Source organism: Aspergillus nidulans, chromosome I (assembly GCF_000011425.1).
Source record: "Aspergillus nidulans FGSC A4 chromosome I".
Taxonomy (NCBI): Eukaryota; Fungi; Ascomycota; class Eurotiomycetes; order Eurotiales; family Aspergillaceae; genus Aspergillus; species Aspergillus nidulans.
This window is the reverse complement of record NC_066257.1, coordinates 3056642-3071910: the sequence shown is the minus strand read 5'-3', so window position 1 is coordinate 3071910 and position 15269 is coordinate 3056642. Positions and strand designations below refer to the sequence as shown.

At 50.4% G+C, this 15269-nt stretch overlaps 5 protein-coding genes across 5 annotated transcripts, besides 1 other annotated feature; 3 read left to right on the top strand and 2 right to left on the bottom strand.

Annotated features, from left to right (window-relative positions):
• Positions 1 to 15269: part of a sequence feature (contig 1.112 1..353724(1)) that runs on past both edges of the window.
• ANIA_06774 (putative MFS transporter) lies at positions 2854 to 4444 on the top strand. The gene is made up of 2 exons (XM_050611113.1): positions 2854 to 3279; positions 3329 to 4444. Exons 1-2 carry the CDS (start codon positions 2977 to 2979, stop codon positions 4397 to 4399), a joined length of 1374 nt encoding a protein of 457 aa, XP_050467168.1. The 5' UTR covers positions 2854 to 2976; the 3' UTR covers positions 4400 to 4444.
• Positions 4976 to 6322, top strand: ANIA_06773 (uncharacterized protein; the record flags this gene model as incomplete). Its single annotated transcript, XM_659285.1, has 1 exon — positions 4976 to 6322. The coding sequence occupies one exon, from the start codon at positions 4976 to 4978 to the stop codon at positions 6320 to 6322; it is 1347 nt and encodes a 448-aa protein (XP_664377.1).
• On the bottom strand, positions 7218 to 8336 carry ANIA_06772 (uncharacterized protein; the record flags this gene model as incomplete). The annotated part of the gene is made up of 1 exon (XM_659284.1): positions 7218 to 8336. One exon carries the CDS (start codon positions 8334 to 8336, stop codon positions 7218 to 7220), a length of 1119 nt encoding a protein of 372 aa, XP_664376.1.
• On the top strand, positions 9586 to 11479 carry ANIA_06771 (uncharacterized protein; the record flags this gene model as incomplete). The annotated part of the gene is made up of 6 exons (XM_659283.2): positions 9586 to 9804; positions 9872 to 9956; positions 10020 to 10334; positions 10396 to 10511; positions 10564 to 10867; positions 10968 to 11479. The coding sequence occupies 6 exons, from the start codon at positions 9586 to 9588 to the stop codon at positions 11477 to 11479; spliced, it is 1551 nt and encodes a 516-aa protein (XP_664375.2).
• Positions 12517 to 15029, bottom strand: ANIA_06770 (uncharacterized protein; the record flags this gene model as incomplete). The annotated part of the gene is made up of 9 exons (XM_659282.1): positions 12517 to 12717; positions 12772 to 12994; positions 13048 to 13136; positions 13204 to 13841; positions 13963 to 13998; positions 14041 to 14327; positions 14379 to 14617; positions 14670 to 14697; positions 14770 to 15029. 9 exons carry the CDS (start codon positions 15027 to 15029, stop codon positions 12517 to 12519), a joined length of 2001 nt encoding a protein of 666 aa, XP_664374.1.

Genomic DNA, 15269 nt, shown 5'->3' with positions numbered 1-15269 from the left:
TCACAAACTGTACTATGTGAAGGGTAATTATTGCCACCAATCCAGAAGAAGCAGAGAATGGACATAGAAACCGGGGTTAATTCAATCAGATAGCCATGTCTGTTTGCTGAAGTAGATGTATAGCTGCAGGTTGGTCGAATCGTCAAGCAGTGATGAGCTGCTCGCTGCCTAATCCGAGTGCGCTGTAGATCACAATCATTGGAGACAGACACACAAAGACAGAAAACGGTGGCAAGGAGAAGCTGCATAACACGTAGGAGAGATTGCCCTTGCTGGTAGTATTCATTTCCAACAGGGGCCAGCGTCATCCAACCAGGTATCCTTGCGTATATAATTCTTTCAGAGCGTTCGGCTTCTTCTCTTTGCGGCAGAAAGGCTGCCCAGGGTTCACTGAGACAATAACTTGTTATAGCTTATGCTTGAAGTACAGAGAGCAGGTATGACTGCGTTCCACGTAAAGAATCCGGTAGCATGCGCATCATGCCACAACAAACATGAATTGGATATCGCAAACGGTTTCATGGTCTGTAGACTTGAATTAAATAAATGGGAAACTCCGTATCGTCATTCGGTTTGGATGTTCTTTTTAGGCTAGTTGTACGCCTGGTATAAGGTAGATCCCAAAGCCACCACGTCTAGGGTAATAGGCCTGCTCGGTTCTGGAATCCAATAATAAAGTTTCTAGTGTTATCGTGATTTTCTATAAGTATATATTCGGTCTCTGGCGAACAGTGATGTTATATTAAGGCATGCTCATTTTAGAGAGCATGAACGACTGCTCCCAGGAGACTATGAAGGGCCCAATTGTGCTGTGCTTATCAGATCTGGCAATCACAATGGCATCCGCTGATCCAAACTCAGGCTCAGAGACATTGAGAACCATCGGAATCCCAGACACGATTTCCTGAGCAATCCGTCTCCTGTACTCCAACGTTACCCCTACCGTGACTGGGCGCTATCTGAAAATGGCTTCAAGCGCCGGCTATGATGGCGCAGCGGGGAGTATAACCAGCAGAATTATGAGTAGACAGCCACTGAGGACAAAGTATCGCGCCTGAAGACTAGCATGACTATTTTCAGTCCAGCTTCACTGAACCGGATGCGTGGACTGGTTAGCCACCGCTACTTTCGGCACGGGCCGGTCCGCATCGCAGTTGAGAAATCTAGTCACCTACATGTTATTCATATCTTGATGTGGGAATTACCTGCCATTGTGTGGTAATTTGGGATATCGAATGTATTGATGACCTGATAAAACAGCGATTTTGTATACGCGCCGTCCCCGTAAATCTGTTAGTGGCGTCTGATACAAGCTATCATCTTTGTACCTCCCAGATGTAGCCTAGATAAAGCCAAAAACAAGAAGGGTTTGTAGGATGTCTGACCTGTGGAACCTACGTACTCACTTCTGGCATCAGGAACGGTTCATCAACATGAATCATTATTAAGACGTACGAGACAACTAGGGTTTCATCTAACGGTAATATACCAAGAAAGGCCCCCCGTATTTAACCACATGACGCAGCCGGAGACTGGATAGCATTATTCAATCGCCAATGATTACCAGAAAGCAATTTATGATAGAGAAGTATACTATCTCTCAAATGCGACTAACGAGACCAACCCCTTGGTTAAGCTTTCAGCCATGCCGCTAGCCTTTGTATAGCCACGGAGCACGTTCCCAATCATGCACTCTAACTTGTGTGGCTTAATAGTTATAAATTCGAGAAGAAATGATGTCTGTTCAGCGGATGGAGTGATTTTAAGGGCTGATAGGCTTTGGCGGGAATCCACCTATCAAGAAATGAACGCCAGATCGAGACGATACAGACGTGGTCGATATGCACACTTGCTTTGCCCAAATGATTCACCACCTTGTTTTTGTTGCCAGTTACAACCACGAACACCATCTCGTCATTTACCAAATCTGGCGGTGTGGTACGGAATGATGAAGCCATTGGACATAACGGAGCAAAAATTGAAATAGATACCGTAAGTTCGGTATAAGAGGTTAGCTAGCCTTCGATACAAGAGATATGTTTGGGAACTTGGTGTCTGAGAACTAGGTGGTTTTCGCCCAGTTGTCAAAATCCGGCTGCCCTGCCTCGAGATCCGTGATAAAGATTCATTGACGTCTATGCCCAAGCATCTTAGACGCAGTCCCAACATTCGTCTACCGCATGTCATCGAACAAGTGCTGCGCATCACAATAGCTCTGTTCGAACATCTTTTAAATCAATCAGAGCAGGAAACCGGATTTATTCCACCCCTCTCAGACCAACTGTCAGCTAACGAGTAGTAACCCAAGATAGTGGCAAGCGAACAATTGCCTCAATTAATCCGAGGAAATGCCTCTGCAAGTTTCTTGCAGAGATTTGTGCGCCTCATGAAACCTGCTTTGTTTGAAATGTCCAGCTGTTGTATCTAAGGAAATGCACGAGATTGTTGGAGAGCTGGGACGAGAGAGAAAAGCATCCAATTGTCTATCATGGGCATTCTAAGACGGAAATATTCAATCACAGGTAAGATCACTGCCTTCACACCGTCTTCTGAGGGTGTTTTGTGCTCTGGATCAGCGTAGGGCCTGGTTCTGGTGGAGGAGCGGCGAGAACAAAGATTCTAGTCTTCTAGTCTGCATCATCTCGAATACTCGCCGACCTGTGACTTGTCAATTTTTGATAGCATTGAGACAGCTGATTGGAGAATTATTCAAGTATTCAACATCATTGGTTTAGTTGAACGGTTGAACGGACCGAAAACGGGACCTCCAGCGCGGATTCTTTTCCGTGTTGCCCGAGGTTGGCCTGGTCAAGATTTTCATGAACGCTTTGCTACCCGATCGCTTGTGAGTCACTAGAGAGCATTTAAGAATTCCGTAAATCATTTTTGTCATAATTCGTTCTGCAATTGCGTGACCGTTCAGCTTCCACTTTCTCGCAAGCTCGCCCAGCCCTGAAGCTGGACCCGACCCACCCGATGAGCTTAGCCCAACCAGAGAAGAACAATGGGGCCGACAAGGAGCGCGGCGCTGAGGCTCCTGTGGATGAGTTTGGTAGGTTCTCGCGAAGCAGGAAGATGGTCATGACGATTGTTATATCTTGGACCGGATTGCTGTCCCCGATGGCGAGCACTTCGGTGCTCTCTGCTATTCCGAACGTGGCAGCAACATACAAAACTACTGGATCCATAATCGGGCTGAGCAATGCGTTGTATCTGGTGTTCATGGCCTTGAGCCCGTGCTTCTGGGGCCCTTGGTGCCAGACGATTGGACGGCGGATGGTATGTGCCGGCACCCTCTTGCAGTTCGAGAAGCTCACTGCTCCTGCAGTCCTGCCTTGCCAGTACTTTGATCTTCCTGGGCGCCTCTATCGGCACTGCTCTGAGCCCGAACATTGCTGCATTTATGGTCTTTCGAATGCTTACCGCATTTGTGGGTACAGCGATTCTGGTGATAGGTCCTGCGGTGATTCGTGATCTGTACCCTCCCCTCGAGCGAGCAACTGGAATAGCCTGGTTCTACACGGGCACTCTGGTTGGTCCCACTGTTGGACCCCTGCTTGCGGGTGCGATCGTCACTTATACAACATGGAGGGTGATTTTCTGGCTCCAGACGGGACTCGCCGCAATATCGTTGCTTGGGATCTTCTTCTTGCTACCTGAGACCCTCAGTGAGACTGCGCCCCGTCCGCTTAAAGGCCTAATGCGGGGACAGAAGGTGAAAGTCTTCTTCACCATGACCAATCCCTGGCGGGTCATCTCACCGTTCAAACGGCCGAGCCTGGTGGTGACAGCAATTGCCAGCGGTTCGCTCGTCTGGAACCAGTACGGTCTCCTGACTCCGATCCGATATGTCCTAAACCCGAGATTCCATCTGGAAACGCCCCTCCAATCCGGTCTTCTGTACCTGGCTCCCGGCTGTGGGTATATACTCGGCACCTTTTTTGGCGGCCGATGGGCGGACTATGTGGCGACGCGGTGGTACAGGCATCGCGGCCAGGTATTTGTCCCCGAAGACCGCTTGTATGCCGCGGTTCCATTCCTTGGGATTGTAATTCCGGCATGTATGCTCATTTACGGGTGGTCTGTCGACAAGGAGTTTGGCGGCCTCCCGGTGCCTGTCATATTTATGTTCTTCCAGGGAGTCTCGCAACTGTTTTGCTTTCCAAGCCTCAACACCTATTGTCTCGACGTCGTGCCTGATCGTAGCGCCGAGCTCATTGCAGGCAATTTCTTCATCAGGTATATTTTCGGTGCTGTGGCATCTGCCACTGCGATCCCGGCAGCAGAGTCAATTGGCGTTGGGTGGTTCAGTACCATATCAGCTCTGCTTCTGGTCGTCGGGGGTGCCGGGATCTTCATCGTTGCTCGTTGGGGCAAAGCGAAGTCTGTCGAGACCTGATGATACAGAAAGACGGTTTTATGTTCCATTTTACCTCCAGACTGGAGGCTTACGCTGTCTACGAGAGCAGTATCGCTTTCTGTAGTCGCTGTGAAGATGTCAATAATCGTGAAATGGAGCGCCTAACCCCTGGCACCGAGGCGGAGCATCTTCTCTCGGCGGTGCTATTCTCTGAGTAAGTCAAGCGACGACAATCACCATACTGAAAGTAGGCCTTCGCTGCGCTCAGAGCGCGCCTAAGCCCTGCACGGGATAGACCGCAACGATACGGGCTCGCTTGCGCCAGATGCGAGAAGCCGAGTCCTCGCTTGGAGAGAACCTAATGGCATGCTTCTTTACTTGAATGTACATAGACAAGCAAGTGATTTATGAGATTCTCAGTTGATGTAGCATCATCCATTTTTGTATATATACGCCTCAGACATGCGTGAGGAAGGCATAATTCACGGCTGCACCTGCTTCCTGCCAATCATCTTTGGCCTTTTGCACCTCCCATTAACGTAATCTGTGCATTCTTTCCAAGAGAAAAGTCCTATCAATCAGCTCTTATTTCCCAGGTGAAGACATTCCTGAGCCATGTACTCTCCGCTCTGGCACTTGCTGTGGTCACTGGCCGTGAGCCTATCTCTGGATGTAGCACAATCCATTCCTGCAGCCCAGGATCCTCGAACCGACCCTTTCTACCAACCTCCACCTGGATTCGAGAGAGCCCCCCCCGGCACAATCTTTCGCAAGCGCCTCGTCACTACTTCCTTCTTCGGTTTGGTCCCAGATCCCGTCGAAGCACATCAGCTCCTCTACCGTACCACGGCCATCAACGGATCAGCCATCGCGTCGATCACCACGGTATTCAAGCCTCTGCATGCGATAACAGACCGTTATGTTTCTTTTCATACTGCTTATGACAGTGCGTCTGTAACCTGTGACCCAAGTTACCAGTACCAACTTGGCGTCCCTCAGACTGACCTGATATCCACGTTCGAGTTCCTCTTCCTCCAGCGCCACCTTTTACATGGCTATATCGTTGCCTCTCCGGATCATGAAGGGCCAGATGCGGCCCTCGGCTCAGGCCGATTAGCAGGAATGACGGTGCTGGATGGGATGCGTGCTGTCAACAACTTTAACGAGACTCTCGGATTCTCGACTTCCCGCCCTATGATCGCCGCAACAGGATACTCTGGCGGGGCCATTGCAACTGGTTGGGCAGCATCTCTCCATTACGTCTATGCGCCCGAGTTAAACGTCAAAGGCTGGGCCATGGGTGGCACACCTGCCAATCTGACCGGGACATTCTACTATCTTGATGGAAAGTTGTATAGCGGCTTCATCCCAGCGGCCGTAAATGGGCTGTCCAAGCCGAGCGCATACGGCACACAGTTGCTACCTATCATAGATAGAATCGTCACTGAGAAAGGCCGAGCACTCTTGGACTACGCAAACTCGCATTGCGTTCCCGCAGACCTTGCCAATTGGCCAAACCAGTCGATGCTATCCCCAGATATCCAAACCCTCGGGCCCACTCTGCTCCTCGAACCAACGATTCACTCCGTTCTACTCGAGAATCTTCTCGGTGGGAGGCCAGAAGAGGCACCAATGGCTCCTGTGCTGGTTTACCACAGCGTAGAAGACGAGATCATCCCGTATCATGACATTCCATTAATGGTCGACTCATGGTGCAGCGCAGGAGCTACCGTACAATTCAGAACTTACGTGACTGGTGGCCACGCCAGGACACTGCTCGGCAGCCTGACTGATTCCGCGGGGTATATTGATGATGCATTTGCCGGCACGCTTGAGCACGGATGTTCGTGGCAATTTAGAACAATCAGCCCGCATCCTGTGATTGGGAAAGTAGACCATGAACATATATTCTCTCAGCTCTCCGAGAACTTGAATCAGTTGTTCTGGGCTGAGGCGGTTTGATAATAGTTAGCGAGGACAAATACTAGCAGGAGTCGATGGAGTGGTCGCAGCGGCCTCTGGTCTCGGGTTTACGGTACCTGAAGTCAAATGAGAATTTCAGTAGTACTTGTAGGTATTCAAACGGTGTTATGTGGCGCTCCTGTTGAGTAGTAATAAGAAAATCGAGGATATCCAGCTGACGCTGATAGTGTCCCATCTGATAGATCTCTGTAGACTACCTGCACAAACTCGCATCTAACCACATTAAGGCATAAATCGTACATGAGACGACCAATTCGAGCTTGTTTTCTTCCTGTTATACTGATAATTCTTATAATATCTAAATTGCTGTGAATCCCAGTCCAAAACGATTTTTGCTCCAAGACGTCGTATCCAGGTTCATGGAGGGTATATCATGTAAGACATATAAGTTTAAAATAATATCAAGAGACAGAGACTATTCCAGCACAAGAGGAATTCGCAAGGAGTCAAGTATTCCGTCGTCTATTACGTTCTTAGCATGACGCCAACATCAGCCTCTCTGCTTTTCGAACTAGAGTTCAACGGGGTGTCTTTATGGAAGCGTCCATACAAGGTACTAGACGCAGCGGCTAGTAGAGGTTATAATCTGGACTGAAGTATCCCTGGTCTTGCCAAAACAAGCCAGGACAGAGAGTTCTTGCTCTTGTCTCTACCAAGCAGAACATTTCAGATTAGGGACTCACTTGGATAGGGCCCTGACAGTTCAATGGTGTGCTTATTCACACTATAATAAGACTGCTAGCACAAAATACTATTTCTATACACCTTTCAGTCCTAGAGACTTTGCTTTGAGCAGGCTAGAGAGTGCCAGACCCATGCGCGCTCCTAGCCTCGGAGTTGATATCTCGTAAATCAAATTCAGTTCCACCCTAATTTACAACTCCGTCTTCTTCCAGCTCTTTGGGAAGGTGGGATAGCTCCAGTTCTCCCCTCTCTCAATCAGACGCTTATCAAGACCCTCCTGGCCGGCACTAACATAAAGCACCTTGGCGTAGCTTCCAGTCGTCCAATACCGGAACGCAGTGTTCTTCGGCACAAACGCGACATCGCCAGTCTCCAGTCTAGCTGCAGGGTACGCACCGATCTTGATGAGGACCGAGCCTTCAAGGACCTCGAATGCGCAGGCACCGTTGGCCTTCCACGTATCTACCATTTCGGAATGCTGACGGCTCATAACAATGGTGGAGAGCGTGAAGTTTGTGTCCTGCGATTGTGCATTCGTGACCAGCGGCTGGACAATCTGGTAGTTCCCGTGTCGAGAGTTCAAATACTTGGGGCCGTAGTTGTTGGCGATGAAGTAGGGCTGGCCAGGCTCGCCGAGCGGTGTCGCAGAGGAATCGATCGCGTGCCACGACGACGTCGTGGACGACGATCCATTGACCAGGTCTCGCGTCGGCTCAAAGTCCAGCTGTGCGTAGACATCGTACTTCTGCAGGCTGGAGATCACGTCCGCCCCCGGGGACGAGGTCCCATTGCTGGCGGCCGGGACATACGGCGTGTTCGTCGCGTCCGAGTAATTTGTTCCCAACGCGTAGAACAGGTCTTCAAAGCCGCCGGGCGAGATAACCCCGACCATCTCGGTATCTGGATCGAGTATCTGGAACGTATGCGTCGTGTTCCGCGGGACAGAGCCGTAGTCGCCCTGGGTCAGAAGCCGGGCTTCCTGCTCGCCATCCCCCTTTTGTGCCCACAGCTGGAAGCGGCCCTTGAAGTTGAAAAAGTTCTCATAGTGCCTCTGATGGATGTGCGGGAGGACACCAAGGCTGCCACTGGCAGGGGCGTTGGTGCTCATCAGCGTGAAGGCATAGTCAGAGGCAGGGCCGGTAACGGGAAACCGGTAGAGCTGGGCGCCGATTGTGACGGCATGGCTGTTGGCGTAGTGGGGAATGATATAAGGACGGGGTGACGAAGGGGCACTGTCAAGGTAGAGGTCTGATAGCGACTGTGCTGCCGCCAGAGGCGTGGCGGCGAGGAGGAGGTTGAGCGCAACCATGGTAGATGGGTTGTATATCAGTCACATCGCTGGGTACAACAGCAGTGTTTAAATATTCGCCATGCGCGCCTGCAGATCAAGATCTTGCATATGGTATTGGCCCCACTGTCGAGTTTCAAGACTCGTGTCTATGATAGCGTGTCAGTCTGTCACCTTGCAATTTCCCTATACTTAGGACTGCTTTGGTTCGGAACCGGCATCGGAACCTGTTCCGGCCACGCACTCGGGAGTTCCGGTAGGACGATCATGGCTTGTTTAGGTGCTAGGCTTTGCCCTAATTCAGGGAAATATTTCTTTTTTTACCTTTTCTCCCACATCCCAGACAGTCTGAGACTTGTTATCAAGCCACTGGTCTTCCTCTTGAACGCTTACGGCCCTCAAATGTCATTTATTGGTGCAAGTCTAACGGAATGACTCCAGTACGAGAAGACAGTACCTGCATATACCGAGTATTTTTTTTTTTCGTTACATCATCCACAATCCGTGCTTTCTAGAAACGCAGCGGCCCACTGTTGCCACGCGTCGGTGGTTCCATTTGCTATCCATGGTGCCTAGAACGAGCAGCATACACAATCAAGGTCTTCAATGCTTGTGGTCGAGTAGCAGTGCCCCCATTGTCCTCTTCTTGTGGCCTGGATTTGTCGATGCCTTTTGTTTATGTCTCATCAAACGGACCCTTTCAAGCACCATTCTGGAGAATAGGTATCCATGATATCTAGAGGGTAGGGATAGATTACAATACATTATGTAGTATGCAGGTTCTGCGCCGTTACAATATACTCGCAGTAAACGCCACAATAATAGCAGTAGAGAGCGAGGACTAGGGCATCCCCACCCACCCACGCACTCACTCGGAAAACCCGAGCCCGCCGTAAACCAACCATATCTGGGATTCTGAAGCCTACTGCGGAGTAACAGTACACTCGACGCTGCTCGGCTGCACGGAATCAGGGGTAATTCCTGTTTCTGGGGTAAGCGCAGGTAGATCCGTCGCTGGTCGTCCTGCCAAATATACGTCCATGAGGGTGCGCCTCTTAGGTTTTTCAGATTAGCGTAGTCCGGAGTAGCCGACGACCATATACTGAGCAAGAGGTTCATTAGTCTACATAACCCCGTCCTCGGCTGGCAGGATAGACAGGGTTTCCCCTCACGCCCGCATTGGTTGTTTTGCTTGTCTCTGTGACACTGTACAAGACCAGCAAAACGCCATAAATCCGGTGTAAGAACAGGCTACGGCTGGGCTGGGAAGATGGCGCACTTGATAAAGCTTACATTCTTCTCTCTGTGGCTCATTACTGCAGCTGTGGGCACATTCGCCCCCTATTACGGCAATCTCACCTTCCAGCCACCCCGGACGCTGTCGAGCTGGTCGAATCTAACCGTTGAGACCCAGACGGGCACATTCATCGGTGCGCTGAACGATACTTATCCTAATGTGCGGCAGTTCTTGCGCGTGCCTTTCGCCAAGGTGAGCGAACACTTTTCAAGATTCCCTGATCTGCAGAGAGAGAAGGAGGTCTGACTGGATGCAAAAGCCCCCCGTCGGCGACCTCCGCTGGCTTCCTCCTCAACGTCTCGAAAAGTCATCGCGACGGTACGACTCGACTAGACATGGTCCAGGTAATTACAAAGCTGTTCCACACCCAGCTTGAGTATCTATACTAACTAGTTCACCTTTCTCAGCATGCCCGCAATACGTCTCATCCAGTGTAACCAACTACAACCACTACGCGCCTCCAAACCTGCTCGTTAATCTGGGCGAGACTCTAGACGAAGGTGCAATTGCATGGTCCACCTCCGAAGACTGTCTCTCGCTAGCCGTCTGGACGCCCTCATATGCGGATAAAACATCGAAGCTTCCCGTCGCCTTGTTCGTGACCGGCGGCCATGGACTCACCGGTGGGATCGATATCCCTTCCCAGGTACCGGAGCAGTGGGTTTCGAGATCGCAGGAGCACATCGTTGTGACGATCAATTACCGGGTGAACATCTTTGGGAGTAAGTTGTTGTATAGTTAACAGGTCTAGCTTAGCCGGTTAACCATGGGCGTACATGCTAGATCCGAAGTCTCGCGCCTTGAAGGAGACATCGCTCTCCTTACTTGATGTGCGCGCCGCCGTCGAATGGGTCTCTGAGAACATCGAGGCATTCGGCGGCGATCCCCAAAACATCATGGTTAGCAGATCCCAGCCCAACGCAAGTCAAACCTCCCTGACAGTATCATTAGCTTTGGGGCCAGTCTCAAGGCGCCGCTCTGACACACATGTACACCCTCGCCTTCCCGTCAGATCCTCTCGTCTCCAAATTCGGTGTCCTGTCGCAGCCACCCTCGGTGACTGTCGACCTAACGACAGCAGCAACCACTGATCCGTATGCTGGATTTGATATTGTTGCAAAAGCACTCGGCTGCAACTACGGCGACGATGCTGATGCTGAACTCGAATGTATGCGACAAGTGAGCTGGGTGCAGATTGAGGAGTTCATTAACCGCTATACTGGCACGCCCGAGCTCGATTTCTCAAACTATATTCGTAAGTGCCTACTAGAAGCGTATTTTACATTCATGTTCCCAAGTACGGCGCTAATGCGAGATAATAGCCGATGAAAAATATATCTTCACTAACGAAACAGCACGCTATCTTGCCGGCAAAGTGGCTACGGGCCCAGAGATCCGCTCCAACACGGCGAGCGAGATGCCCACTACGAACAGAACGTCTACAGCCGAGACACAGAGACAGTGGCTTTGCAAAGGCGTTGAGGAAGCAATGCTTCGAAATAAATATGGTCTAGATACCTATCGGTACCTGTGGGCCGGGAACTTTAGCAATATCAGCCCCGAGCCATGGCTTGGAGCGTTCCATTGGTCTGATCTGCTTATGATCTTCGGGACGTATGAGAAGGACGTAGGAGATGTTCCAAAATTGGAGGTCGATACCTCAGCTGCCATCCAGGATTTCTTTTTGGCGTTCTTGAAAGATCCCGGCAGCCTGCAGAGGCGGGGATGGCCACTGTATGAGCCTGATGCCGCCAATGGCGGCTTCATTATGGAGTTTGGCAAGAAGACTGCGGCGAGGAATATTACAGGTGCGTATCTTGATGCTGGGTGCTATAACAGTTCTGTGCCTATGAGACTTTCTGGGTAAGAGTGCGAGGAACACATCGACTGGGTTGAGGTCGTATAACCGGCTCAATAGGTCCTTTGGATTGTATCCCTCATCTCCATTAACAATACAACAAAGATCGTTCACTCGCAGTGCTCATATTATATGCACAATAAGCCCGTAAGCTGGATATTCCTGTAAGTCTGAAGAGATCATCAGTCAATACATGGATATCGTCTGACACAGTTCCCCAGTGCCGCTCTACAAGGTACCGAAAGCCGAGTCAATAAGGCTTTATTTGACGGCGGGCACCTATTGTTTGTGGTGTTGAGTCAGCCTATAGTCCTAAGAGCTCAACCTACGTAATCTCAGTTCAAGCACCAAGTCAACTACTAAGGTAAGAGGGTGCTCTATGCAGGAATTCCATGAATTCTCGTCTGAGGCTATAAAACGAAAACTGTTACCCAACGAGTGTGGCGCAAATATGCATACGTGATATTGCGCGCTGAACATTACATAGAGTAGAGTTTTTGTAATCATGATAACCTGCAAGGGCCTACTCGAGAAATAATCACCTGGAATCGAATGGCCACGTTCCCCAAAAGACTGCACAGAGTTAATGCCTCACGACGAAAATACATATGCAGATGCTCACTTTGAAACTCTACTGGTGAGCAAAGATGATTTTCTGTCTACTCACGGTCATATGAGGACACGATTTAAGCCGGTATTCACTTAGCGGCAGCAGGGCACAGGTATAGTCATGCCTCATTGGGTAAGCATATGAAAAGTGACGGGTTAAAGGACGGTTTTGGGTCCCCATTTCCAGGCTTACGAAGCTCTCTCTTGTTGTCCCAGCAAAGAGATATGTTAGAGGCTATGAGGAATCCAAGTGCTGCGTTGATCGTCTCTTGTCCTGGCAGGTAGAGAGTCAGGAGATTTCGCACTTCCACGCTAAAGCAGAGAATTAAGATATGGTTCAGGCAGTGCTTTTACCAAGTAGTCCAGATCACGAGCTATTAACACTAGATTATAGATTCAATTATATATATCGTATGCCGCGCGACGGCCAAAGCAGCCTACATAAACCCCCATAAATTTCCCCATCCCTTCTCCTGCACTTCATCGTCTTTCGATGTAGCCAAGTCATGGATCTCATCTAGCTCTTCAAGCTTCCTCCTAACCAAGGCAAAATTAGACAGGTCTTCCAGTCGCCATTGAACACTTCCCCAATTGTTATAATACTTGATTCCTAGCCAGAGCGGGATGAAGCAGAGAATCTGGAGATATTAGCGGAACATGCTCAACATGCTAGAGTTCCACGACTAACATACCGATAAATAGGCAGACAGGAAGCGCGGTGTGACCCAGTTGTGCCACAGTGCTGCGCCGTCCGCAACGGCCAGGATGAACACACACCCGAATAATGCAAGATACATCGTAACCGGCTGGCCGTGCGAGCGCCATGGATACAGATCTTCACTGCCTTGGCTTGGAAATCGGCGGAGGCGGGCGAACTGAGGGGATGCATTGAGTTCATCTCTGTGACGGTACAAACTGACGAGGTTTAGCGAGCCTAGCAATTAGACGCCGAGTACCTAGGTACGCACCAATTGTAGAAACGGATGAAGGCCCAACATTCGCACGCCCAGACTATAATGCAGCTGACAGAGCCCATCTGCGACAAAACTTCGAGCAGCTGAGACCGGTTAGTGGGTGACTCTCGAGTATATAGCAGTGGACCGGGCCCTAGACGAGATACTTACGCTGGATATCGTGGTATCTGCCGAGTTATGCGGCGATAAGTACAGAAACGGCACCCACATGAAAACCAGAGAGAGGAGCATCGCACGAACAGGAACCTGGTAGTTATTCGTTTTTCCGAAGAACGCAAAAAAGCGCCACCCATCGCCTTGTATCCTTCGCGTCAAGCCGAACAGTGTCCGAGACGCAACGTAGAGGTTGGTGTTCGCCGAGAACACAGCAGTGACGAAGATGATGGCCGTGATCATGTCTGCCAGCCCGGGAATCCCAGACATCACTGCACTGATTACGAAACCAGAGTCCGTCTTGAATTTGCCCCCTTTGTCGCTGGGCGATCCTAGCCAAGACAGTCGCGGGAGGTTCTCGTCGTTCCATTCCACATTCAGACTCATGAGGAATCCAGCAATGAAGTATATTATCCATACCAGGAAACTGGTCCACGTGGCGACGAAGCGGACCGAAATATAGGGCCAACGGCCCTTAAGCACATCTGCCGCCGTGTCTCGAGAGTGACGTTTATCTGGGCGTGCTTCGAGAGCGGTTGCTGCCGTGATATCGACGCCAACATAGGCGAAAGCAGCGATCGAAAAGGCGTAACTGTTCCCGTTAATCTGCAGCACTTCCTGGACAAGTTCAGGAGCTACTCACAATAAAGCAGACGCCCAGTTGTTAACAGCCTCTTCGTCGATTGGGAACATTGGGCGGTGCTTATAGTCTTCATCGTTAGTAAAGCTCGCTCTTGACGGACCAGGGATGCTTACTAAAAGTACCAATATGCCCTCCCTCTCCAGCTATACCTGGTTAATCTGAAAATATCAACTGGTGTAGAAGTGACATACCCCCTACGTTAATAGTGATCATACACGAGATCACAACCAATACTCCCAAGATCTTGATCGAGCCGCCAATGACCTCCGTTAACCCATAGATCTGGCTCATTAGCCAAACATCAACGAATTGCAGAATCAGTTGCATTACCTGCACGCCAAAGCTATTCAAAAGGACAAGGAACAGCGGCACCACGAAAAACATGATTGTCCCCTGAATCGCTTTGCCAGGATCCCAGAAGTCAAGCACTCCAGCGGCGGCGACAATCAAGGCGGCAAAATTGATTGAGTACGTGAACCTATACATGTCAGACCGACTCACTAACCAGGCAAGGCACGCTTGAACCGACCAGTACGCGATTCCAACGGCGGTTCCCAGATCCTCATCGACGAACTTGGCCACGAACTCGACCAGCGCACCAGAGATGGGCCACAGCGCAAGCAATTCGCCCAGACATTGCATGACTGTCCAAGCAAGGAGTCCCATCGCCGTAAATGCAATCAGCACAGCGCCCGGCCCTCCAATGCGCAGAACTGTACCACTCCGTATGTATAGGCCCGCTCCAAGAACTCCACTGAGAGTAATCATCTGACTAGTAGTTAGATGACATGTTTTTATTGAGCCGATTCGGCGGCCTTACAAAGACATGGATTCCTCGAAGTCGCCGTCTAAATGTTTACAGAAGAAATTATCAGTCAATGTTGTCGCATGCTGTGGACGCAGATTACCAACTCCCTTACTTCACGCGATCCCTCTCATGGTTTGTAATAATGATGTCTTCCATATTGTTATCGTCCTGCTCGCCTTGGGCCCCAGGCACACTGTCCGAGAGGCCGGGGGAGCTGGAGCGCATCGAATCCGGCTGCGCGCTGGAGGTTTCAGGCACACGCAAGGTATCACCCAAGCCAGCGGAGGGCTGCCAATCACGCGGCAACCAAGTGAGATCATCGAGCTTGTTGAGCGCATATTCGTCGTTACCGTGGGTGTTATTCGATGCCATCTCTGTCGATCTTGGGCATCGCAGCGGTGGATACGAGAGAAGGGTCCCGACAGATCGTAAGTATTTTTGCGGAGGCTGGCGCAAGTTATGCCTCGGGCGCTAGACGTCAGCACCTAGCTTAAAAATTTCTAATAAATTGCTGTAAAATAAAAGCAAAGCAAGGCTAGACCTGCCTGAGTCCACGTTGAGCGATGCCCCCTCTGCCGATGTGAACAGCCTACCTTGGCCGGGGCTGTGATA